This window comes from Etheostoma cragini, chromosome 19, assembly GCF_013103735.1.
Source record: "Etheostoma cragini isolate CJK2018 chromosome 19, CSU_Ecrag_1.0, whole genome shotgun sequence".
NCBI lineage: Eukaryota > Metazoa > Chordata > Actinopteri > Perciformes > Percidae > Etheostoma > Etheostoma cragini.
In genome coordinates, this window is record NC_048425.1 from 18,954,346 (window position 1) to 18,981,958 (window position 27,613).

The following is a 27,613-nucleotide window of genomic DNA, read 5'->3' on the forward strand; positions in this document are numbered from 1 at the left end:
AAAGGGTGGTGCAGGACCAAGAAGTGGCAGGACATGGCTACTCTCTGAAGAAAAATCTATTTGACAAAAAGTATTCATTTCAAACTCACGTCATTGTTTTAAATAGTCTGTTAGACTATCTCTAGCAACAATCTCTGAACCGACTTAGGTTTTCTGCCCACGTAACTGTAAGTCTGCCGGCATTTTCTTTTTAATTAACCCGTCTCTAAACACGGCCGTAGCCCATACCGTGTTCCACTTTGTGTTTAATTCATGTCTGTCTTCTTCGATTACTGTAGGTAGAGGTCTGTTGTCCAGCTCTTTGTGTCCTTCATCTTCTGCCCCATTTTCTTGCTCTCTCTTTTCTTTACTGGGGATAGTTCAGTCATTTATCGAGAACTGAAAGTTTGGGGCCCTTCAAATAGGCTGTATTTAAAAAAATGATATTAGAAAAGTATTACATGGTGTTTTTGGCCGTGTTGGTTTTCCCCCCACAGCTGCTTGACGGACATGGAGTCTTTGATCAGAACTGCGTCCATTGTAATGGTCTGTAATAAACAGCGGCTGGGGCTCAGGAGGCAGAGCATCCCGGATCCTCTGGTTGGTGTGTCAAAGTGTCCTTGGACCACATACCGAACCAAAACTTGCTCCTGAAGGTGGAACCCTGGTAGCCTCTGCCACCAGTGTGTGTGTGTGTGTGTGTGACAGAGAGAGAGAGAGAGCGAGAGAGAGAGAAAATGGGGTGAACGCAGCATGTGGTGTAAACTGCTTTGAGTGGTCGGAAGAATAGAAAGGCACCATGTAAATGAAAGGCCATTTATACCATCCATCCATCCATAGCAGCAGTCTGCTACCTACAAATAACAGCCCGTAGAATGCTGCAATTGACCAATCAGAATTGGGTATTCAACAAAGCCATGTAACAATCTGAAATAATGAAACACTGGACCAAATCAAGCACTCTAAATATCTCCACAGGAATGAATAGAATGAAAGGCTCTAAAAAGCAATTGGAATAAAATGCATGTTATTTGTCACTTAAATCCTGCAGGTCGTCTGACACCGACAGCATCTCTGGACAGCATCAGCATTGGTGGGGGGGGTCCGGTGATTACAAGTATTACCAGGGCCTGCCAGTCATGTTTATGCTGCGTGCTGATGACCAGACTGGTGACTGCTTAATGTTCTGAAAACTCTGGGCTTCTTTATCATTACATTTCCATTCAGATCTCAGTGCCAGTAATGTAGCCCTCACCCTTAATGGCCATTTATATTAGCTTAGAAAGGAACAAACAAATATATTTCAATTCAATTTTATTTATATAGCGCTAAATCACAACAACAGTTATCTCATTGCGCTTTTCATAAAAAGAGCAGGTCTAGACCGGACTCTGAATTTATGTGGTGATATTTGCCTATTGGTGGGTTCAGTTTGTTTTGTGCAGAAAGATACCTATACATTCATTTCAGTTCAAACATTTCCTAGTGTACTGGGAGAACTGGGGTTACAGCTCCACTTCTGTTTCCAGTATTGTTTAAAATTTATATTGAATATTTAGATATTAGATTAAAGCAAACAAAGCTATCTTGGGCAGCCACCCACTTACAATATGTGCTTAAATTTGAGCATGTGCCAAGGCAAACTAAACGTTGGCCATAAAATATTAAAGAGACTGAGAGTTCTTCTGCCTGGGAGAAGATTAGAAATGTCATAACTTTTATCTTACATTCTAAATGAAACCACATTAAACTGTATTTAATTTAACGGTGCCATGTGAATTGCTTTACTTGTCTTCTTCAGTGGTGATTTAGTGCTGTAAGGACCTGAATGGGGGTCTCTTACCTCTATTGGCCACCATGACTTTCTTGATTGGTCGATACTCGGTCTGCGGGGCAGAGTGGGTGAAGCGGGGGGAAAGACACGCCCTCCTCACGGTCAACAGGCCGAGGCCGCCTCGGACTACAGTGTACCTCAACATCCTAAGGAGGTAAAAGAAAGGAAATGTTATACGTACACAATGTCTCAATACACACTTACAGCCTGACGGCAATAAGAGGAGGGAGGAGGCGGCAGAGGCAGACATACGAGATAGAGATGGGAACACAAGATCAGGAAATGGGTGCATCTTTAAAAATGAGTTGGGCATGTTTGTAAGCGCTTTTTGTGACATGATATCCAGCACATTCCCTGTCTTAAGTGCTACAGAAAATAAGAAATTATATATAAGCTGGTTGTTCAACAAAAAAAGCAAATTAGTCTGGATATAAGTCATCAAATCTAGAAAGAAAAAAAGACAAAAAAAGAAAAATGCCTTGTCCAAAACCTACAACTCGTACTTTCTCAACATTGAATACAATCTGCAGATAAGAAACTTGGCCCATGTCAGTCTGCTTATATAATGGAGGGGAATATAGGAGAGACCTCATCCTGTTCACGGTGAAAAGGACTCTCTTCTGGCAGAACCAAACACGTTTAGTTCGTCTGCACCACAGATCTGACCAGCTGCAAGAACCACTTCTGTTAAATCCTACACTTGTTTTATTACTCTGCTGCACTGTAACTTTTATTCTTGTATTTAATTCCAGTCTTATTCTCTTTTAGCTTGCTGTTGTTCTAGTTTTTAACTGCTCTTTAATGTTTTATGTAAAGCACTTTGTTTGAATTGCCTTGTTGCTGTGTTAATAAAGTTGCCTTGTCTTATTGTGAGGCTATTATAGTGGTGCCTCTCCCTTAAATTAATATATATATATATATATATATATATATATATATATATATATATATATATTAATGACTCAGTCACTTATTGTGATTCAAAAACTGTATCTTTGGTTACTTACTGAATACATTTTTTTATTAAAAAAACAAATTGTTATTTGATGATAAAGGGAAGTATCACTATATATTTATTACGAAGTATAAAAATAACACACAGATTGCTTATGAATTTCAAACTGAAGAAAGAGAACAACTGAAGAGAAACGTCTCAACTGACTAATCATTAGATTTCCACGAAAAGAAGGGAGTTAGACAGCCAATCGGCAGCTGCTACGCCTAGCAGCTGCCAATCAGCAGCTGCTATGCCTAGCAGCTGCCAATCAGCAGCAGGTGTATCAAATTAGAGACAGAAAGCTTCAGGTGTGTTTGTGGTGCCTTTTTTCAAAACCCACCAACAAAATGAAGGCACTAAGGGTCTTTTTCCTAACCCAGGAATTTCAGAGCCAAGCATCCAGACTATGATGGACACATACATATACACACACACACACACACACACACACCATTAGTCCCGTTCTGAGATAGAACTGTAGGAGAGAAACCAGCTCCGTCTTATTTATCTTTCAAATGCAAACTGTCCACAGGGTCAGCAGCTAGAGTGACTCATGGGTTGTAGACTTGCTGTACATGAATTAATGTTAAATACTGCATAAAATACAGTAAGTCTGTCTCAGTTGAGCTAAGTTTCCTCAAAGTTAGCCACAGCTGCATGTGAATGGCACAGGTACACAAAAGCTATAGAAATACCATCAACTACCTTGTCAAGTTGATGTAAGTGGCTGATTCACTAGGCGTAGACAGATGGCTTCAGTAGTGAAGCCTCCCAGGTGAAAGCTTCTTCTTCTGGTTTGACTACAAGGCTGCAGCTCCCTGACAGTCCTTTGCTGCCCCGCTGTGGTCAAACTGCAGCAATGCAGTCAATGGACACCACAGCTACACTGACTAAGTGTCTCTCTCTCACATTAAATAATGAAATGAACCCAACCAAATGGAGTTGTCAAGTTATATTTAACAATAGGTTTGGCTGATTATACAATTCAAGCAGCACGTACAAAAACATATAAAAAACGTCACATCTTAAACTAGAACCAAAAGACATTTATTCAAAAAGCCTCAGATCACACTGAGTGCTGGCATCTTGTCCAACTTAACTTTTCATGGTAACATTAACGCAGACCAAAGAAAAAAAAAACAAAAACTCCACTTCTTAAGTCTCATCATGCCCAAGTACTTCCTGTTTGATACCAATCAATCTCACCAATGACTATCCGTGAATCTCAGATTCCCGGATAGTAAACGGTGTGTATAGTACTGTAAACCCAAACAGTTACTAAGCCTAACCATTACAGTGATCTACATGACGACTTCTAAAGCTAACAGCATAGCTGTATCCACCTGTGTCACCTGTGTGAAGAGGACTGTCTACTTTAAACTTGGATTCAGTGCATAATGGGACAGTTAGTTACCAGATACCAGATCACCCAGATAGGATGGCATAAAGCAAGAGCGGCTAATATAATCTCGTTACCCAGAATCTCCTTTTACAGTGACAACTTTTTTAGTAGTGTTTAATATGATTATGTGTGACTTGTTAGTAAATGGACAAATGAAGGGAGAATTAACTACACAGAAGTGAAGTGAATGCCCTGGGACTGGTTGAAGACTGAATGCAGTGGCAGCTCAAGCTGAAACAGTATCCTGTATCCACACAAAAGCAGAGTCACACCAAGAAACGGATCAGTTTCCCCGGGCCGGAAGACGACAGGGAGACAAAAATAGGTCAAATACTACCCGTGTGTCCAATACAGCTACATTCCAACTTTCATAGCAGATAATATGGCCTATGATAAATATGTACTGTATTAGCATTGTGGAATTACCTGCTTACCCCTCCCAGCTTGTCAAGTGAGTTCACAAACTTGTTATACAGCCTCAAAGCCCCAATAAAGACAACATTTTAACTAAGTAATACAACCACTTAGTGTCCTATCCTAAGATACACATTGTAATGATATTATATCAAAACTGAACTAGCTTTGGCGTTAACGAGGTAACTTCAGGTTCAACCCAGGGTTTGGTGTATCACGACAGTGGATCACTTGTTACCGGGTTAAATCGCCATGGTAACTTATGCTGAACACCTAACCTGGTCGGGAGCAGGTTAGGTTGGGTATTAGAGGTCAACCGGTGGGAGAGCATCGTCTACTGACCAATCAACAAGATCCAATAAGAGGAAATAGACGTCATTAATCCCCCACTGGGGAAATCCCCCGTGTGGCATTTCAGAATAACACATCAAGTAGAAGAATTAGTTATATTAATAAAAAATCAAACATATTTACACAACAAACATCCTTCTGTAAACACACAGTGAACACAGATGTAGAGATGAGTGAGGTGCCGATTAATGGAAATTAAATATTGCATAGTTGGAGGTAACGGAGTTATAAAAAATGAACTGAGTGCAGAATAATGTTCAAACATATTCTCTCTCTCTCTCTCTCTCTCTCTCTCTCTCTACCCCCAACAGATCTCTCCCTTCTCTTCATCGCAGCCTCTCTGTTTCCAGGCCTGGGGTGATGAACAATGAGCTCTAGGGGCCAAAACAAATCTATGTTTGGTACAGGCAAATTATTTTGTTTTCTCTTGGTTCATGTGTGCAATAAACCTTATGGGGGCAGAGAATCATGATGTCCATTCTAAGCTAAGAAATGTCCCCGAATCATGCAGGCCTAGCAGGCCTCTGCGCTACTACAATCGAGCCAAACTGTTTGGGTGTCAATAGGAAACCAACAATCAGTTTATCAAATTCTTAAAAAACACAATTTGCAGAAACATAATCAATAACAAAAACAGTCACAACACCAGCATGCACTGATTTAAGCATATATAATATGTAGAGAAACTACTTCCAGGCAGCCAGCAACCTAACGGTGGTTCCTTTAAGATGAGGCCTGACCTTCTGGGTTACTGTGGAAATCTTCTAAGCTAACTGTACTCTGCAGGGCCTGAACTTCTTTGAACACCTTCCACAGTAGAGGGTGGATTCTGGTCCACCTGGACATCTCATCTGCGGTTTTTCCTGCATCCACCGTGTGCGATTGTGTGTGTTTATGTGTGTGTGTGTGTGTGTGTGTGTGTGTGTGTGTGCGCATCAATCGCGGGGGGTAGTAGCAGCCCGACACCACCCTAACCCTTACTTTCAGAGACTTTATAGTGAAAAATTGTTACAGTGTACATTGATGTTAAAATGTTTACAGGTTGGCAGGACGGTCTGAAAAGTTTTTGCTGTAGGTTGTGTTGGTAAATGTGAGATGTTTGAGTCCCACACGTCTCGTCTTCATATCAGATACAAGGAAATGATTTTGACCCCTTCTCATTCCTGATTGGTCAGTGGCCGCGTGTGGGACTTCTGGGATTCTTGCGAGTAATGAAAATGCGATAGGGGGCCCCGGCTGTCAATCAATGTCTTCCAGTGATGCAGGACCCTGATTGGTCTTGGCCTGTAAGCAACTGCGTACCCTGCTTACAGATAGTTACGCGTCTGAATCACTCAATTCTCATTGGCCACCTGCCAACGTGGCAGGTAGAGTGACAGTGTTACCAGCCAATTGCAAAATTCACCTCCATTTGGCGGGTGTTAATTTCATGCCCTGGTGCTCTGTGGTTTAGTTGCATTCTACCATTCAAAAAGTTATAGTGTGACTGTTGTTTTTGTCTTTGGATGTGCCCAAGTAGGCGGGGGTGGAGAGAGAAAAATATATAATGGAGGAATTGTCTATCCTTATTTTCATCGATTTCAGATTTAAAATCAAAATCGTGACACCCCTAGCTTCTGATGATGATTTAGTTTCACTTCAATGTAGTCCATGTTAACTTATCAGTGGGATCAGCAGAAGTGTTTGATCACACTGTCTTTTCTGAAGTCAAAGCAAACACTAGTGGGGACCACAAGACCAAATTCCACTCAGTTCAGTACTCATGAGCTCAGATGATTACTTCATAGTCCGCATCACGCATCATGCATTTTTACTGCACATGATCAGCTCTGTACAAAATCAATATTACTTGCGTAAATAAAAAAGAATGAAATTCCATTTAATGTGTTTTTGACTGTTAAAGTAGGAATGTATAGTATCATAAGAAACATTGCAATAATAGCACAAAATTTGTACAATTTAAAAGTAAGCAGTTATAGAAATGAAATGAAATATTAATATACACATCATCACACTAATGTGACTGCCACCCAATGACGGGGGGGGGGGGGTTACAACCCAATTAGCAGTCTTGATTACACATATTTTTGTAATATAAATAATAATAAATATAGAAAGGCATCAATTGTACTAAGCAGTCTAATCATAGATCAGATTAGTACCAAGTTCAGCTGATTGTAAAGCACTTGTTTTAAGAATTTTGGACAAAAAGGGGACAGAATCCTGGACCCATTACATTTATCTGATACGTTAAAGCTAGAAATGTATGGCAACGTTTCCCCTTGACCTTTGAAAAGATCCCTACTGGGGCACAGGAATGTGACCTTTGGCTTTGACTGAGCCTATGAGGGATAAATAGGGAGAGTGGGGTTGTCTTCTTCTGTCAGATTAGTAAAAAATCTTTTAGAGTTGGCGCTGTAGTCACTGGGAGCACCACAGCTCCCATTAAGTCCCAGGAACAGAAGTCTGGCTGAAGTTTCAAGTCAGATGGGAGATAAAGCACTGACAAAATGCCAAAGGATTTGTAGTGTCAACTCAGAAGGACAAAAATCATAAAACAAAAAGACACCATTTCGGTAGTAAATGCACATTTAATTGCATTTCTACCTGTTTCTCAACAATTTGTTCTATAAATCAGTTAGAAACAAACCTCACTGTTTGACTCCCCTCAGCACAGGTCAACTCTGAACACTAACATCTGCTTCAATCAGGCACCGAATTAAATTACAGTCAGAAAGCCAAAATGGACTGTTTGATGTCAAATGCACTCACTACGGGCTCTCTCCTTTGTCCTGTCTCTAGCATTCTCTCTCACACACGCAGAAACACAACACAGGGGCACAAACGACAATAAGCAAGGTGTGTCAGTGTGTATTTATCAGCACAGCTAAGCCTTGACACACAGGCATTGCTGCATGCACACAGACAATCCTCCAAACTTACAGGTCATAGGCCACTGAGAACAGCCTGTGTGTGTGTCGGCCAGCTTAAAAGAACAGATGATTTCCGGGTCATACATTAACTTCTTTGAGGTCAAAGTTCTGTTCTGTTTTGACGCACACACAGCTTCTGATCTTGTGACACACAAACACACATAACTAGCTTCAACTTTGCCCTAATTGACTGCCATGGGCCAAATAAATACAAAGGCTATCTGCCAGCACTTGTGCAATAGCAGAGGATCTACCTTTCATCATTTACAGCAAACGTCTAATCGCCCAGAGCTCTCCTTTAAAGATAAGCATGAGATGACACTATCTCTCTGTTATTAGGGTGGGGATGAGTTCCTTGCTGACCTAAACTGGGTGTTATGGGCACAGCATACAGATCTCAAACCACAAGGACTTAAGTTTAATATATTTTTGATATTTTATCAAATTAGCCCCTTCTCTGTTATGGTATTACTTATCACAAGGGTATGAAGCAAACTGGTTTTGTAGACACTCCTCTATCACTTTAAATTAATTCCCACGATATTTGACATTCCTTAACGTGAGTCCATGATGAAAACTAGGCTTGGGAGAGGAACTTTGTAGTCATAAACAAATATTGCTTTTCTTGCAAGATACCAAAATGTAGGATAATAGCTTTAAAGCCTTAAAGCATGTTTTTGCGGGATATCACATCATTTCTTCTATATCACTTTAAACACATTTCCCCATAGCTCAGCCTGACTTATTTTGTACTTTCCTTTTAAACTCCATAGGTCTAAACCAGAGGTGGGCATTGTAAGGCCCGCAAGCCACATCTGCCCCGCGTGAGGTCAATGGGAAGTTAGCAATCAATCGTAAAGAAGTGTACATGCATGGAATACAACTGCATTGCTTTTATTTTGAAGGTGACTGTTTTTTGTGCGAACGTGTTAAAGGCTGTACAGTCTATGAAACGTATGCAGCTTCTTCTTCTCTGGTTGCAAGTAGCAATTAAAAATAAGCAGAGGAACTGCGATGTGTCGGAGAGCTGCAAACTGAGCTCACGAGATGTTAGCATGGACACAGATGAGCTGTGGAAATAAAGAAAGGCCAAGACAGAACGCCACGTTTTAAGTATTTCTTTACCGAAGTCAAAGGTAAAGCTGTGTGCTTGGTTTGCAGAGAACAGATCACTCTGTTAAAGAATTATAAATTTGAATTGCCACTACTACTACTACTACTACTACTACTACTACACACGCAGGGAAATACAACTTGACCGATGCAGAGGGGGCACGGACATCTGAAGCTTTGCTAATTAAATTGCAAAAGCAACAAGGCTTTTTTATCAAGCGTTGCACATCCAGGGACGACGCAGACAAGATCAGCTTCGTGATCTCCCACAAGATCGCCAAAAACACTAAGCCTTTTTTTTTGATGGGCCTACAGTCTCCTGGGAATTACAGAGACACGCACGAGAAGAGCCATCAGGACAGCTTCAGAGGCTGCAGAGAAAGCCTCACAATGGCTGTGGATCAGGAGGACCAACTGTGGGCGACCACTTCTGGGACATAGGCCGGAACTGATCACTACATGTCAGGTCACCTAGGTGAGGGGTGAGGGGTCTGAAGTTGAAAGAACCAAAGCCCCCTATGACCCCAAGTACTACCACTGATGATGTGTCTAAAAGTGCATCACAAGACCAAAGAAAAATATTGACCTTTTGAAGTGGATGTCAGATAAAGTGACTGAAGTAAACTCAGAACTGAAAGTGGCCTTTTTTCATACTGAATTATACGTCAGCAGGTGCAGTGTAAGTCAGTGCTGAAATTGAACCACGTTACTGATGTTCTTACTGAAACAGTTAACTTCATCACGCAAGAGCATTAACTCACAGGCAGATTGTGTAACTTTTGGAGAAGCATGAATCTGAACATGGTGACAGAGGCTACCACACAGCTGTCAGGTGGCTCAGCCTGGGCAGCGGGCTCTAAAGAGTATGGCACCGGAGAGCAGAGATTCCTGAGTTTTGTGATATGAAAGGCAAAGACATGCCCGAGCTCTCAGGTGTAAACTGGATGGCTGATCTTGCATACCTGTTGATGTAACTGCACTAATTAATTAACTAAACACCAAACTGCAAGGCAAGGGCCTATTTGCACATGAAATGCAAAATAGTGACATCATCATGTTGTCATTGTGTACTATGTCTGCTTAACATATTCATGTTCTAAGAAAAAAAGTTTTAAAACAGCTAATTCTGTAGTTGGACTACATAAAATTGGACTAAATGCTGTTCTTTGAAAAAAATGCACATTAGCTCACAGTTGCATTGATGTATGTGGAGTAAATAGAGACATACTTGCACATGTACTATGTCTGCTTCACTTCTTCATGTCCTAATCATAACATTTGTGCCCTTACTGCATTAAGATAATGTAATCAATAATGGGTTTGTTATTATTTACTGACATATGATTCCTATGCATTGTGTATGGTAGCCTTTAAATAGTATTTATTTGCAGAACCACACACAAACAGCCATAGCAGAGCTACCCACGCCCATGTTTATACTGATGCTTGATTGTAATGAAGCATCAACAGTGAGAAGTTGTCTCTGTCCTTGTTTTAACAGAGTATTTTTAACGCAAGTATCAGAACTTCTACTTGAGTATGGGAAGTGAGTACTTTTGCCTGCTCCTTAAACATGTGTATATCTCTTGATATAAATGAGCCCAAATAGAAATTACTCAGTTGAACATAGCTACATCCACAAACATTAACAATAGTTTGTCATAAAGTACAATTTGTGGTAAATTGACAGGATTACTTGACCAAAATGAAACTGCTGCATTTTGCTGTTGACTTTCACTGTCCCTCAAATCGCTTTTACCAGCTGTGTCAACAACCTGCCCCAGTCTCCTGCTGCTACAGGCTGCTCTTAAGGATATAATGTGTTGGAAAAACACACTATTTCTTCCATAAGTCCTAAAGTGCATGTTGTTGTCCTAGACTCCTTTTCACATGTTCACTGGGCTGCAGCAGAAAAGGTTTAATAAAAGCCAGATCATTATTTAACCTGGTATATAAATTCTCTGCTCCAAAAAAATTATTGTATTGTAAAATTATTAAGTAGCCTACTGTCTACCTGTCTTTGATATCACTAAACCAGCTTAACATTCATGCAGGATTTCAAGCTTTTGCTGTACAACTGCTAATCGCAGTTAGATCAATCACTATGAACCATAACTAACATACTAATTGAAAATGCCTTGAGGACCAATGAAATAGCACCTCCTTAGTCTGAAGCATTTCCTGTTCAAATTTGAGAGTAAGACAGGATACACCAGGGAGAGAAACCAATGGAACATTAGTTTGGAAAGAAAGACATGTTTTATGTGATGACTGATTGATGAAGTAGTGGCTGCACTGCTTAACCCTTGTATGGTATTCGGGTCAAATTGACCCATTTCAGAAGGAGAAAAATGGTACAAGCTTAATTTTATCTACCTGAAAATCCACAGCCTTACCTAATTTTCTGTGATAAACATGTATTCCTGACTCAATTCAGAAAGCTGTTCTGGAAATAACACTTATGTTTTTTCCAAGATGAGAACGATCACATAGTGAATTGTTTACATGAATTATAACCTTTTGACAAAAAAAACAAATCACACGTTGAGTTTTAATTGTGTTCTAGAAGGAACTGTTTGAAATTGACATAAAGACAATATTTGTTAATAGATTATGAAGTAGTAGTAGTAAATAGTAAATACTGCTATTTGCTGAAAGCTGCCCTGGCAGTATGAAAGAGAATGGTCCAGTGTTTCCCAGGAAGCAAATCTCTTTTTTTGTCTTTTTTTATGTCATGGTAACCCCAACAACAGGTCAGGACCTCAATTAGCAGACAGTCCTGAGGGTACAAGGAATAGTGAAATACACAAGTGCAGTGTTTTCAATGTAATGTATTTTCAAAACATCTATTGTCTAGCTGGGCCAAGTAGGTTACCATTAACATAAGCTGTTAATGCAATGTTAGTGGTAAAACACACTGACACTACCAGAAATATATGTTACCATGTCAAGAAAATGGTTTCATACATGATAAGGGATACCTTTCCTTTAAAAAGCAGTGCTAATGTACGACATCCCAAACTACAACATAACATCATGACTTTGCGTAGACATAGACGCCACCTGCCATGTTACCACAAGAAGAAAGCGACAGTTCAGTTTAGGAAACAAAGAACCGGTTGGGTTTAGGAAAAGAAGCACAGGTTGGCTTTAGTAAAAAGAAAAGAAAGGTAATGTAAGTCAATGGAGGCTATGAGTATGCGTCTTGATAACACACGAGTTGGCGTGTCATACATATACTACATTTCATGAGATCATGCTGCAAACTAGAAATAGATGCATGCATTTTAAAGGACAGACATAAGAGGCAACACCTTCGCTGCAAAACACTTGAGCTCAAATGTTGTCTCTGATATAATTTCTACTAAAAGCCACCGTGCATCTTACTACATAGTCAACACCTAAGTATCTGTGCAGTAGGCCTGCATGACATGAATGGTTATAAAATCACAATCTCCATTCACCCTGTTCACTATTACATTTTTTAATAAATTCAATGTTTAAAAAAACTTTTATGATTTTGATTCTGATTTAATTTTACGTGTCTGTCTTCTTTAGTCTGTCGGTGTCTGTCTTCTCCAGTCTGTCGGTGTCTGTCTTCTCCAGTCTGTCGGTGGCTGTCTTCTCCAGTCTGTCGGTGGCTGTCTTCTCCAGTCTGTCGGTGGCTGTCTTCTTCAGTTTGTCGGTGTCTGTCGGTGTCTGTCTTCTCCAGTTTGTCGGTGTCTGTCGGTGTCTGTCTTCTTTAGTCTGTCGGTGTCTGTCTTCTTTAGTCTGTCTGTGTCTGTCTTCTTTAGTCTGTCGGTGTCTGTCTTCTTCAGTCTGTCGGTGTCTGTCTTCTTTAGTCGGTTGGTGTCTGTCTTCTTTAGTCGGTTGGTGTCTGTCTTCTTCAGTCTGTCGGTGGCTGTCTTCTTTAGTCTGTCGGTGTCTGTCTTCTTCAGTTTGTCGGTGTCTGTCTTCTTTAGTCTGTCGGTGTCTGTCTTCTTCAGTCTGTCGGTGTCTGTCTTCTTCAGTCTGTCGGTGTCTGTCCTCTTTAGTCTGTTGCTGTTTAGGTGTCTCACCTGAACACGTCAAACACTTTCTGCACTTACTGCTGCGTCTTGTGTTGACTGTTTACATATCTGATATATAATATCTGTGATCCTCATATGTACATTTTGTGTACTGGTGTTATTGTCGATTACATTTTTAATACATATTTCCAAAATTGTATGATGTTTTTGTTGAGTTTAACTTTTTCTGACCTTTTTGAATCCCCCGACTAATGACCCATATTACAAAAAAGACTCAATCTAATACTAAAGGTAATAAAATTGTCACCAATACTGTTTGTAATATTTATGGACAAGATATCGAGGCGTAGTCGGGGCGCGAGGGGTTGCAGTTTGGTGGGCACGGGAGCTCATCGCTGCTTTTTGCAGATGACGTGGTCCTGATGACATCATCAGTCTGTGACCTTCAGCACTCACTGGATCGGTTCGCAGCCGAGTGGTAAGCGGCTGGGATGAGGATCAGCACCTCTAAATCTGAGGCCATGGTTCTCAGCAGTAAACCAATGGAGTGCTTTCTTCAGGTAGGGAGTGAGTCCTTACCCCAAGTGAAGGAGTTTAAAAACATTGGGGTCTCGTTCGCGAGTGAGGGGACCATGGAAAGTAAGATTGTTCGGAGAATCGGAACAGCTGGTGCGGTATTACATTACGTTTAACGCACTGTTGTGACAAAAAAGAGAAGAGCCAGAAGGTAAAGCTCTCCATCTACCGGTCTGTGTTCGTTCCTACCCTCACCTATGGTCATGAAGTCTGGGTCATGACCGAAAGAACGAGATCCATGGTACAAGCGGCCAAAATGGGTTTCCTCAGGAGGGGGGCTGGCGTCTCCCTCAGAGATAGGGTGAGAAGCTCAGTCATCCAAGAGGAGCTCGGAGTAGAGCCGCTGATCCTTTGGATTGAAATGAGCCAGTTGAGGTGGTTCGGGCATCTGGTAAAGATGCCTCCTGGGCATCTCCCTAGGGAGGTGTTCCCGGCACGTCCAGCTGGGAGGAGGCCCAGGGGAAGACCCAGGACTAGGTGGAGAGATTCTATCTGCAACCTGGCCTGGGAAAGCCTCGGGATCCCCCAGTCGGAGCTGGTTGATGTGGCTTGGGAAAGGGAAGTTTGGGGTCCCGTGCTAGAGCTGCTGCCAACGTGACCCGATACCGGATGAAGATGGATGGATGGATTGAAAAACTAATGGAAAATGCAAAACTATAATAACCTTGGTTTGGTACTGCCAATTGGTTTTGTTATGGTAATTGTCATTGTAGAAAATCATGGTATCAATTCTAAGCAAAAAAAAAATCATGATTCATATTTTCCCCAAATCGTGCGTGCAGCACAGTTCCAACCTACTGGTGGTAGTAACACCAGAAGTACTGTTAACTAAAAGTACCATGGCAAATTACCTGACAACCCTAAAATAACTTTAAAAGTGTCATCCTTAGAGATCCCTGACGTGGAATAAGTGTTCATGAAAAAGGGAGCACTGAACCTCAGTAATATTCCCATAAAACATTTGCAGTCTACTAAATTGGCACAACTGCAATAAGTGATAGCATCAAAAGTGAATGTGGCACATGTCCATCAAACACACAAGGCCTCACTTTAAGAGGGCTAAGACCAAACTACAGCCCTTTCTGCCTGCATATTTCTGAACACATCCCTGCTAGATGACTGACTGCAAGTTCTGCTTATGAATACAAGTGTCCTTTGCTTGATCACTACCCCGCTCCCACTGTGCATCCCTGAGGTTTGGGATGGGACAGCTGTTCTACATGGACCACTCTTTAAAGCAGAGTAAAGGTTGCTTTGAGGATGAACAAACTGTACAGTCAAATGATTCTGACACAACAGTTACATCATGTGCATGGGTTCAAAGGTGAAAGAGCACAGACAAAATCTCTGCAACACAGAACAGGTGGGAAAATCAGAGCAACACATAGTTACAAGCTCAGTGAGCATGTTGTGCAATCTACTAGTTTTAACATGTAAACAGCCATGTATTCCTTTTTTATTAAAAGGGGGGTGTGGTCTCTAATATAGGGCCTTCTACTCTTTTAAAAAAACAGGATTTCCATGTAACTACCTAGCTACATCTGGTCAAGAAGCCCCAGTAGCATATATGTTTACCTCACTATAAATTCTCCAGGTGTGATAGTAAAGGTGGGTAACCTGTGACAATGTGTATGCTTGTTTTGCCGAGCTGCGAACTCTACTGATACAAAACTCCATTTAAAAACTTCCTAATTTAGCGAGGGACTTCGTGCAACAACCTGAGAGCCAGTTGACCGTTTGGTAACTACTTCTAGTTTTCTTGTGGACATTTAAGCAGCTCTGAGAGTTGGACTCACTGCTCTTGTAACATCTTTAACGTTGACAGCCAGACACCAGTAACCAAAGGCTAAACCAGTCGCCATTCAGACACCCAGGAAGAAAAAGGGGAATTGTTTGCCTTCATGTCAAATGCACTCAATGACACCCACACGACTCATACTCAAACAAACACGTTTCCCAACAGTAGGGTACTCACATGCTGGAGCTGTGTCGGGTCAGTAAAGGATGTGAATCCGCTGGTTACCGGGACACGGAATGTTAACAGCCGAGTAGCAGCGTGTATGTGTGCGTTTGCTTCACTCAGTGCTAACCTCGCGCACACAACCACAGAGAAGCTGCCGCTCTGTAGAGGAATAGGGGAGCTTATACACACACACCTGCGCACGCACACAAACACGGCACGCGCACACACACACACACGGGTACACACAAACACGAAGTGACTTCGGGATGGCCAAACGGGCACTCAAGCGTCGACACACCCTGTCATACACACACTCTTGCTCACGCCCTTATATCATCTGTAGTAAAGGCGCTAAGACTCTGAAGCTAGTTGCTAACGTTAACTGTCTACTAAAGCTAACTTAGCTAGCAGCTGGCAGCGTCCGTCTCCGTGTCGGATAAAGGAGTCTACTACTGCGCCTGCCTGACATGAATTCTCTCTCTCTCTCTCTCTCTCTCTCTCTCTCTCTCTACACGCACAAGCTTCATTCCTAGCTGTGACGTGACGCAACCGACCACTTCCCACTTTGGTCTCAACCAATCACAGAAGAGGGCATGTCAGCACGCAACAAGCGGCACCATTTAAAGAGCTCGCGAATACCGACCATTGACCGTTAAAGTCTATGCTACCGACACACCTATGTAGTAGTTCCAAGTGATGGAGTAATAATGGAGGCTGGGCTACCGTACATGTAACAAAATATAGTGTTAAGAAGAGGCTCGGTTCAATTAAAGTGTCCCAGTAGGCATTGAGCCAGCATGCAGACAACCATGACCATTGGCCCTGAAAAAGCTGCCAAGTGAAGTCATAGCCCAGCCTACATTTTAATATGTATATGTATTTTATTAAACCATCCATATGACAACTGTATCCCCATTTTGACAGCAGGAAAATATAATAAGATCAAAGCTGCTGTTAGGAATATTTTTATTTCATAGTGAGCTCCAAATGGCAGAAAGACACAGTTACATATTGTCATAGTGGCACGTCAAAGAGGCGCACATTTTTTCAGATGTCACAGGAGACCAAAGCAGAAGTTAAAGGAGGGTGAATATTGGACTAACTTTCCTCAGGTGGCTAGAGGCACAACTCAAAATGAATGCAAATGTCTCTGTATGTGTTGGTTGTGTAATGATTAACTGTTATTAGTTACACCAAACTGCTTTTCCTGTCATTACAAAGTATAATTTCTGCTGTAATGTAATACTAATTAGGCTATAGGGAAAATGGAGGCAGTGTTCAGCTCCATTTCATTGCCCAACCTAGTAAGTCTTTTAATCAGTGCATCAGGTCAGTTGTACATGCAAAAGTGGAACATCTATACAAAGAAGCATGCATTTCAAGAAAGAAAGAAAAAAAGAAAGAAAGAATGAAAGAAAGAAAGAAAGAAAACTCTGGTGCAGGAAAGGGCTGAAAAGAACAGGATTTGATTACAGGCTCTTAAAATGGTTCTTTGTAGTCCTGCTTTGTAAAGTGAACGCTAGATTTCTATGCTTTTAAATCGAGAACTGCGCAACACACAAAGACACCACTGTGAATTTGTACAACCCTAAACCAGAAATCAGAACACCAAGACGTTTTAACATTGTCCCTTATCAAAGCCAAATGTCTACAATGGATTTTGTGCACCTCTCAACGTCTACATGTAGTGGCGTAATGACAGAGGTTCAGCAACACATACACAGACACAATGACACACAGGGTACACTCATACCTGATTGTTTCTCAACTCTTGTGTGTTCTCTTATCAGCTTCAGATAACACTCTGTGTCAATGACATTTCTAGGACGCCTTCAAAATCAGCCAGGCAAAAATGAATGCTACAGTCTTTAAAGGAGTAACTTAGAGACACAACACTAATCTTAGTTACATTAGGATTGGAATTCCTAATCGGTTCAAGTACCATATGATTTGTATTAACACAGCTCTTGCTCTCTCTCGCTCTCTCTCTCTCTCTCTCTCTCTCTCTCTCTCTCTCTCTCTCTCTCTCTACCTCTCTCTCTCTACTTCTCTCCCTCTGCCTGTCTTTAGGCAACTTCGGCTGGATTGCACCAACAAGGATTGTTAAACCAGAAAAAATCATTGTTTAACTTGAGGTCATTGTACCAAGCTTTAAAACTAGCGTTAAAATAGAAAGATTCAATTTAAACCTCTGTTGAAATGTCAGTTTAGTTTTTACTCTACTAATTTAATTGCGTTGCACCATAACGTTAAACTCCAATTTAAAATGTGATGGCTTTTTTTAGGTGGATTAAGCAAAATATTTAGATAACAGTAAGAGACAGACCCAACCCGATGGAGTTAGTTAATGCTGCCGAATTTCTCTCAAGATACTGGTTCAGCAAGGGAACTGTTCTGGAGCCCGCACACAAAGATTGGACCAACTGTGAAACATGGCAGTGAAAGGATGCAGTTGTAAATTCACCAATGCTTCAGCTCAAGGTGGCCCTGTTATTGCTCCCTTAATTCAGCCAACAAGTCTTTCTCAAAGAAGGAAATTAGAACTTTTCTGCTGAACTATCATAAGTAACGTCAGGCTAACTGACCATTAGAAGCAAGGAAACAATGTCATTTTTTGTTAAATTGCAACTCTCACCAAAATGCAATCTAGGGTCTTTTGTGACTGTACCGGGTCAAAATTTTGTTTAAAAGCATAACTAGTATGGAAGCGCCACTTTTAAGACATACCATATCTTTGTGTTCAATCAAATAGCCTTTTTAATGGGAGTGCTAGGGGTGCTACTATGATAGCATCAAAATCCCTGTTTTTAAAACACTAAGAAGGCTCTACACAACATGAAACTTTGACCAAAAAAACTTAATACAGTACATCTTAAAAGTGGTGCTTTCATCCTAATTAGGCTTTTAAACTAAAGTTTGACTCACATTCAAAAAAAGACCCTAGATTGTATTTTGGCGAGAGTAACTATGCTTTAAGGAAAACAGAGCGGGCCAACTAACTGCTTAAGCTTACTAGCAAAAACTAATGTTTTGTAAAGGAATTGCTACAAGCTAACTAACTAACTTTTTAGCTAGCTTTTAAACAATGTAATGTTTCATTAAGGAATAGCTAGCCTACAGAATAACTAAATGACTTTTTAGCTAGCTTTTAAACAATGTAACATTTTGTTAAGGAATAGCTACAGGCAAACTAACTGATTTTTTAGCTAGCTTTTAAACAATGTAACATTTCGTTAAGGAATAGCTACGGACTAACTAACTGACTTTTTAGCTAGCCTTTAAACAATGTAATGTTTCGTTAAGGAATAGCTACAGACTAACTAACAGACTTTTTAGCTAGCTGTTAAACAATGTAATGTTTTAAAAAAGAATACAAAGCAGACTAACTCACTTTTTAACTAGCTAGCACACAAGTTTTATTTTGTAAGGTTTTGATAGGAACAGAGCAGCCAAAAATTATTAGTCTTAAATTGAGCAACAGATCTCTGCTTAATTTTAAACCCCGCCTTAATGGTTGTGATTGATACCATACTCTCATAGTTCCTCACACACCTCCTTTGGAAGCAGAGAGAGTGCTCCTAGTCATGCCAAGTGGCCCAGCCAGAGGATGCTGAAGTTTTACATCACCATTGCTGGTGTAGCTAGGCCACATTAGACCTAGCCAAAAGAATTTGTATGGGGCCCCTTCCCTGGATCACAGGGTACGTGAAAGGGTGCACAAATGTGAGAGAGTGTGTTTGGCCCTGGTCAATACTTATCATCCAAGTGACCTTTCACCCCCCCGGTGTTCACCTATGACACTGTTTTACCGACTTGCTGACCTGCTGAAAAAGGCAACTCCTTACATTAAAGTAAGATGTTTATTAGTGCCTGACCTGGTATGTAAATAAGTCTGTCGGTGTCTGTCTTCTTTTTTGTTTACTGGTAACTCTCAGACCTAGAAAAAAAAGAAAATAAGAGAAAGTGGGCATGGTTTGTGTTGGGGGGCATGAGCTCAGTCAGCTGGCAACGAGCGGCTCATTAGAATAGGTGAATGGCCACTGCTCAGTAACGTCTCTGTTCATTCTCTGCACATTCCCCCCTTCCCTTGCCCCATTGGTCTGGTCTCCCTCCTCCCTCAGTATCTACATGCTTGTGCTCTGTCACTCTGAAAAAACATTCAGGATTGTTGCTGGCAGCCACTCCCCCTTGAAGATATGAGACCTAAAGAATACTTACCGTCCTAAGAAATGCCATCAAGCCCCCAGATAGACAAGCATATAACAATGATGAATCAGTACAGATGAATTGTAAGTAAACATGAAAGAGAAGAGAGTTATTATGTAGATCCTGGAAATTTGCAATAGTTAAGTAATGATGGACATGATGCTGTTTATATATCTTTCGGGTTTCCAATGTTTGTCTCTGGGTTTTGTTGATTTTACTTCATTTTAGATCAACCTCAGTCTGAATTTGGCAGGTCTACCCTCTCACCCAGACACACGCTATCACACAGTCACGATGCCTCTTTCCTGGCATCTTTCAGAAAACAATCACTGTAGTTAACCATCGACAGGTCAGTTCTGGGCACACGCGTACTCAGACAGCTGTGAGAGAGGTCAATATTAGCCCATTATAGTTTTTCAACAAACTTTCTGTTGAAATGTCTCTGCCAGGTGTGTGTGTGTGTCTTTGTGGATGTGTGCATGCTCATGTTTGTCTATCTTTGGGAGGACCACTTTGAGTTTTAGACTTTAAAAGCAAGGACATTACTGGAAAGTGAGGACTATTTGGCTCATCCTCCCTTCTCCAATGGGCTGTGTGAACGGAATTGTTTAGTGTTTTGGAAAAAACGTTGTTGGATGAGAAGATCGATATTAGTCTCGTGTATGTCTGTTGAAGCCTGAGGGGCGCCTGGATAGCTCACTTGGTAGAGGGCCCGCCCTAATGAAGAGATTTACTCCTTAATGCAGCGGCCGCTGGGTTGACTCCAACCTTTGGACCTTTGCTGCATGTCATTCCCTCTCTTTCCCCTTCCATGTCTTCTTTAAAATAAAGGCCTAAAAATGCCCCCACCCCAAAAAGAAAAGAGGGACAAAGAGCTCCAAAGGTAAAAAAAGCTCACAAATAACATGATATATCTTTGTTTAATCCATGTAAACAAGAAACATTGAAAACTACTATTAGGTTTAAAAATTTTATTGAAATGTCAAATGCATAAGAAACATTTAAATATGTAACACATTTAAATACACAATTTACAATAAAACATACCAAAATTGTGAAGATATTTTCTTGAAATAAGTTTGAACTGAAGTCTAATTGGAACTGTGAAAACAGTAATGCTTTTGGGAGAATTAAACACTACTGCCAGTTGATTGGCTCTTTTCCCCCAACTGTCCCAGCTCCTACGTTATCTTTCCCTTCTGTGTTGCAGTAGAAGATAGAAGGGTCGGGGCCATGTCCAAATGAGCCCCATGATTGGTGGAAAGGTGAGACAGGAGTGGGCTCTCTTTGATTTAAGTCTCCGCCATCAGTTTTGGTGATCACGTGAGAGTTTGAAGCCGCAATGTTGCTATATGTAACCATGGCGCTGGGATCGAGGACACTGGCATTGCTGCAAGTGATGCCGTTGCTAATTGTTACGGAGTTGAGGACATTGTCTGCATTGGTGTTGTTGCTTGACATTCCAGCGAGCCCAGAGGAGGGAAAGGTCAGAGCTGCTGCCTGGGGTGGGAGCAGGCTACTGAGGTTGGTGGGGCGACTGAGAGCCAGACGCTGGGTGAGGAGCTGGTGCTGCAGCCGCTTGTCGGTCCAATCCTCCTGAGGCTGCCGATGGATCTTCATGTGAGCATTACGGGACTTGATTTTATAGAACATCCTGTAGAGAGGAAAAACAGGTGTAAAAACCTGAAATCAAAGACCGAGAGAGTTTGCATTGGATTTTCCTCAAGTGTGACTGGTCCTACTCACTTGCCACACAGCTTGCAGGGGAAGAAGCTGGTCAATGAGGGCACAGGAACTGCCTCCACCAGTCCAAACTGTCTGTCCACTGGCTGACACATGGGGGTTATCTATGAGAACAGGAGTGGCTTGTTGAGGTGCATTCCACAGCAGATAAACAATTAATGCACTTACCATTATGCAAGACTCCAAAATAATCCATTTTCTTTCCGACGCAAACTTTAATATTCTATTTGTTTGTTCTAGTTGTGTCCATGCTGTGAGTCTTATCAGACAGTCAGAGATCCAAAAGCATGACACAGTGGAGCCCACAGAATATTCTGGGAATAGAAAATCCCCACAGGGCAACAACAACAAGAAAAAAAACAGAACTATAGAAGGAGGATAAGAACTGAAGCAAAGGCCTGATACTAAAACACAAACTAAAAGAAAGACTGAAGTCCCATAGCCTGAAGACTTCACTTTCTGAGGTTTTTTGACATTAACAGGGTCCCCCTGCTTGCCTATGGCCCCCCAGTGGCTAGAAATAGTGGAAAAGTGGTGGTTGGTCAAGGTTACACCCCCAGCCTCCACCTGGTCCTCCCCTTCTCCTCCTCAAAAGCTACAGACTTAGAAATGGCTTCTACTAAGGAAAGATCATTGTGGGACTGGTTTAGTGGCTGGAATTCTACACCAAGGCTGAATTTTGGGAAAGAGACTTCAGATACAGTATTAGGGGACCACTAAGGTCAATGTAAAAGACTTTAGATACAGTATTAGGGACCACTAAGGTCTAGGTAAAAGACTTTAGATACAGTATTAGGGACCACTAAGGTCTATATACAGAGACTTCAGATACAGTATTAGGGGACCACTAAGGTCTATATAAAAGAGACTTCAGATACAGTATTTGGGACCACCAAGGTCTATATAAAAGAGACTTCAGATACAGTATTAGGGGACCACTAAGGTCTATATAAAGAGACTTCAGATACAGTATTAGGGACCACTAAGGTCTATATAAAGAGACTTCAGATACAGTAATATGGACCACTAAGGTCTATATAAAGATACTTCAGATACAGTAATATGGACCACTAAGGTCTATATAAAGAGACTTCAGATACAGTATTAGGGGACCACTAAGGTCTATATAAAGAGACTTCAGATACAGTAATAGGGACCATTAAGGTCTATATAAAAGAGACTTCAGATACAGTATTATGGACCACTAAGGTCTATATAAAAGAGACTTCAGATACAGTATTAGGGACCACTAAGGCCTACATAAAAGCATCCAAAGACCACCATGTTATGGGACCTTTAAGGACCTCATTGGGGTCACTGGATTAGCTGGGACATCTTGACAAGGCACTAAATTCTGATTGCTTCTTTCAGGTGTTCCTTACACTATTGTGCTGCTGCTCCATCACTCCATCTCTGTTCTCTTCCTCTTTTTGTTTCTTTTGCTTGTCCTGGAGCTTCTTGCTCAGGTAGTAAAATTCAACACACAAGCCGACGGTCTTAGTCCTCACCTGCAACGCACACAAACAACACACAGTCAATGCTACATCAACCTGATAGTATAACACTTCTCACATCAGCTTGATTCCAAATATAACATAATATAATAATATTATATATATATATATATATATATATATATATATATATAATATTATTATATTATGTTATATATTGGATATATATATATATATATATATATATATATATATATATATATATATATATATATATATATATATATATATATATATATATGGACATTTGCAACCTTTTATTGGGTCAGTGAGTTTTCAGGTACTAATTTTGTGGATCAAGTTGTAACACATGTCTTCTCTAGTAGTTCTCGTAGACTTTAGCTAACGTTTATTCCAACGTCTAGCAGGCTGCTGAGCTCCAACAGTAAATCTTAGCACAACAGAGTAAAAAGGGCAATAAGTACACCACGCTTTAATTATTACAGCTACTATTTAAGATGTCCTATTGTCTGTACAGTAATTTGTGTCTTTCTTTTATGTCCCAAGATGTTGTGTTGATCATGTGTTCATGTTTTTATATTGATGGAAAAGCACACTGCACTCACGGCACCTTGGGAAAATACTACTTAACCTTTGTGTAGTGACGCTGCACACAAAAAGAACACTTTGTGTGCACATGTGCACAAAATAAACAACCACTAAGTGGTGTAGTGGTGGACTAGTTCCTTGTGTTTTCCATTTCCTATTCCATGTCGGTTTGAGCATCAAACTCATCTTATTAAATCCTTAGTGAAGTTGTCACACTAACTATACGGCTGACTGGGACAGCATGTGGTTTCACAGTACTGTTTGATGATAAAATGGGTCATGGCCATACGTGTACACACACATACATGCAGGGAATGTCACATTTGGGCTAGGACAATGCCATGTTAGAAGAGAAAAACATTGAAACGGTAACCATTAAATGGATGCAGCAAAGGCACAAGCAATGAATGATAGTTATACCATATTCTGTATGAGGGAAAAGTCTTTTCCATAAGTTCCCAGAGCTGCACTGAAGAGACTCTTTTCACCGTCTGTCCAACATTCACTACCTATAGAGAGAGTTTACACAAAATTACACAGATAGCATAGTCTGCCTGAGGTCACTCACACACACACACACACACACACACACACACACACACACACACACACACACATACACACACACACACAAACATTGTCAGAGATCATTCAGCAGGCTTCAGACAGACAGACAACCTGAGTCAATTAGTGCATGGGTCAATAGCTGGAGGGGAGTCCAGAGACACGCCAGGGATTTCAAACATCCAACATGTTGTTAAGCTGTCATCTGGGGGCCAACAGCTTTCACGGTGCCCCTGTCTACAGGACTACACCTACCTGAGGCAACAATGTCAAGTCTCTACTTTACAGGGTTCTCGGTGGATTTCAATGCCCAAAAGAGAGAGAGAGCAAGAGAGAGAGAGAGAGAGAGAGAGAGCGAGAGAGAGAGAGCGAGAGAGAGAGAGAGAGAGAGAGCGAGAGAGAGCGAGATAAAAGAGTTTGTATGGGATTAAAGTGGCAGGAGGTTTGAGCTTCTAACAAAGGCTACTATTGTACAAACAGTGGGAATGGCTACTCCTTTGCTGAATCACTGACATGCAGACAACCGTTGGCTGTTTCAGAGAAACACTAAACTTCCTTCACTGCAACCGCTTTTAGTTCGTTTTACTTCTCTTCCAAGCCTAAGAGCTTTCTGAACGTCAGGTGATCATTTAGGAATGATCCTTTTTACGACTTTGAGTCCTTGAACAGCGCCATATAAATTCAATTTATTATTTAACAGGCATGGGAAACCCAAGAGTAAGAATGAGGCCAAAGGTTACCAGAGTAGTGGTAGTCCCCTGTTGGCAAGGGCTGTGAGAACAGCAGCATCTCCAGTGTGGCCTGCACAGGACAGAGGGATGCAAGGGGCAGAGAACAGACAGATGAGAGCATGCAATGGCTCTGAAGAGAATTCACTTGTCATGAATGTGTGAGAACAAAAGACAGGAAGAAAAATAAATGAAGTGATGCATGGAAGTAAGCCATAATGGAAGGAGTAAGGGTAAAAATGATTGGATGAGTGCATGGTAAAGGAATTAGTGAAGAATAACCAAAGAAAGACAGCACAAACATTCCCCTGCACTGCTTACCATTGTGTTCCCCTGACAGTGGTGCAGGCAGTGGAGGGCCAGCTCTGTGTTACTGCCCCCTCCTGGCACACAGCTGGAACTACACATGAACAACAGCTTCTCCACTGTACTCACACACACACACACACACACACACACACACACACACACACACACACACACACACACATACACACACACACACACACACACCATGGGCAGTTTTAGCAGAGAGCAATAACAGAAAACTGATGCTTTTCTTCTTCTCTGCCTCACAGTTTGTTATACAGTAGGTACAATAGAATATTTGATTTATTTTCCATTGGGTCGCCAAAGCTTTGGCCCTTCAATCCGTTGATCATAACAGAGAATTCAGTGGCATTTTCTGTGCAATTAATACTCCAAACAGATCTATTCCTAAAGTTTGTGTTGGAAAGCTGTATTTTGGCATGCCATTTACCTTGGTCTTGTATGTTTGTACTCTCCTCCAGATTCTCAAATGGTTTCCAGAGCAACTGTTCCCTAGGGGAGTCCTCTTCTGGTGCCCACATCCTTGACCCTTCCCCATCCACAAAGCATGGAGGAAGCTCTGCCTGGAAATCATGACCCACATTGACATACCTGGAGAGAAGGAAAAGAAGAAGTTCTTCACCATGTTTTGAGACATCATGCTATAAGGTCATAAACAATCAAGACCTAAGGCATGTTCCTTACGGTGACACAACACACTCATCTTCCTCTCTTCTGCCACTGAGTGATGAGATGGAGGAGTAGAGCCCCGACCCCCTACGATCTGGGTTGAGAAGCGGTTGAGGGGTGTACCGGCCCCTCCTCTGACCTCTGCTGGAGTGAAGGATACTGGGAAATGGAGTTCCAGTGTAGATTGGAGAGGCTTGTTGCTGCAAGCGCATCAGGAAATATAATTTTAGACAGCTAACAGACAGCGACTTAGCAAAACAGCCTTGGGAAGGAAGTTGTTTTGGAGAAACAAACTCCAAATCTGTCTCATTTACACCCTTCACCCATTCAACAAGTCTAAAAATACAGACCGAGACTAAGTCTGTGGTTTTAGAAACAGAAAAGCGGTTGGAACTAACGTAATTTCTTGTAAACAACCATTTATGTGTCCACCCACCCACTACTTCTACAAAGCTTCTCCAGCTGTAGTGGGTTGTTGTTCACGAAGAAACATAACATGATATCTGATTTTGGCCTGGATATTTCCTGTAAAAACACTTTCTTTAGAAAGGTTTAAGTACTCAACAGAATGGTCCTTTCTGACAAATTAAAGAAAAAGAGCTAAGAGAGACTTTGGCCACACTAGCGGATCTGTGAGGCTGAACTAAAGTTGTTTTTCCACAGCGTGGCACTGCTCGACTCGACTCAAGTCACTACACCTACATTTAATAATAGATAGATACATTTTAATAGATAATAGAATAAGATACCTTTTATTTTTAAAGGCGTCTTTCTCGGCATTCAAGGACGCAGAGAAAGACATTTCTCACAGACGTTGTCAGCTGTAAAGAGTACTTTGTCGAGTACGGCAAATTCTTTTGTGGGCTGCTGTTGTTAGGTGAATGGAGAAAAGGGGGGGCCTTTTGATGGTAGTTTGGCCATTTAAAAATACCGTGTTTATGCAGGATGTCCAGTGTCATGCTAATGACCTTTCTCTCTGACCAATTGGTGGTCTGCGGTGTTTAAGTATCATCAGCCTTATGTGGAACCTTGACTGAACCAAAAAAAGGTTCCAGGGACTGTCCAGAACTTTTGCAGTTGGAAAACAAACCAAAAATGAGTCTAGTAGAGAAGGGTCAAGCTGTACCATGCAGTGGAAATGGGCCATTACGCACAGCGGTGCTAACATTAGCATGATAACATGCTCACAATGACACTGCTATCATGCAGCTGCACAGCAGGTATGATGTTTACTATGTTTATCATCTTAATTTAGCAGGTGAGCATGCTAATAAGCACTGAATGAGTAGTTTTTGGACAAAATGACATTAGCCAACTAGGAGAGGAAATGCATCAACTGAAGGTTTTCTTCACCTAAATGTAGCAACCCAATAATCGAGAATTGTACCTAAGATTAATCTCTTTTAAACACACAGGATATATATCACTTTTCTTGTCTCACACTCAGCAAGCACAATGCACAAACATACTTCCTCAAATAGTAAACTTCTGTATATGTGCTTTAATTATTTCCTGTGGTGAAAAATAGTAGAAGTGTCACACCGTACCTGCAGCTGTGATTGGTTCGGATTAGCTTGTTCATTCTTTGCCTTCTGGGTCACAATGTAAGGAGTGAACTTTTCTGCTGCCTCATAATGTTGGACGGAAAGGTGAGATGGACGAGAGGGAAGATGAAAGGAGGGATGGAGAGATGGAGTATTGGAGGGACAGAGGGCTCTGGATGGATGGAGGGATGAAG

The 27,613-nt window shown here is 41.3% G+C and overlaps 2 protein-coding genes across 5 annotated transcripts in view; both read right to left on the reverse strand.

Annotated features, from left to right (window-relative positions):
* LOC117962033 (pyruvate carboxylase, mitochondrial-like) overlaps positions 1–16,056 on the reverse strand; it is a 252,631-nt gene extending 236,575 nt beyond the window's left edge. The window contains exons 1-2 of one of the 2 annotated variants that reach the window (XM_034901074.1): positions 15,585–16,056; positions 1,823–1,959 (exon numbers count right to left, since the gene is read on the reverse strand). In XM_034901074.1, the coding sequence (XP_034756965.1) occupies positions 1,823–1,959; positions 15,585–15,586 (139 nt within the window). In that variant the 5' untranslated portion in view covers positions 15,587–16,056. Of the gene's footprint in view, positions 1–1,822; positions 1,960–3,515; positions 3,570–15,584 lie in introns of those variants that run through there. The other variant, XM_034901075.1, reaches the window with a different exon arrangement.
* A 4,839-nt stretch (positions 16,057–20,895) lies between these two features.
* si:dkey-19b23.10 overlaps positions 20,896–27,613 on the reverse strand; it is an 18,016-nt gene continuing 11,298 nt past the window's right edge. For all 3 annotated transcript variants that reach the window (XM_034856253.1, XM_034856251.1, XM_034856252.1), the window contains exons 3-11: positions 27,423–27,613; positions 25,891–26,075; positions 25,637–25,797; positions 25,198–25,301; positions 24,889–24,949; positions 24,005–24,093; positions 22,904–23,029; positions 21,525–21,625; positions 20,896–21,432 (exon numbers count right to left, since the gene is read on the reverse strand). The exon at positions 27,423–27,613 is cut by the window's right edge and continues 51 nt beyond it. In XM_034856253.1, coding sequence (XP_034712144.1) covers positions 20,916–21,432; positions 21,525–21,625; positions 22,904–23,029; positions 24,005–24,093; positions 24,889–24,949; positions 25,198–25,301; positions 25,637–25,797; positions 25,891–26,075; positions 27,423–27,613 — 1,535 coding nt within the window. In that variant the 3' untranslated portion in view covers positions 20,896–20,915. The remainder of the gene's footprint in view (positions 21,433–21,524; positions 21,626–22,903; positions 23,030–24,004; positions 24,094–24,888; positions 24,950–25,197; positions 25,302–25,636; positions 25,798–25,890; positions 26,076–27,422) is intronic.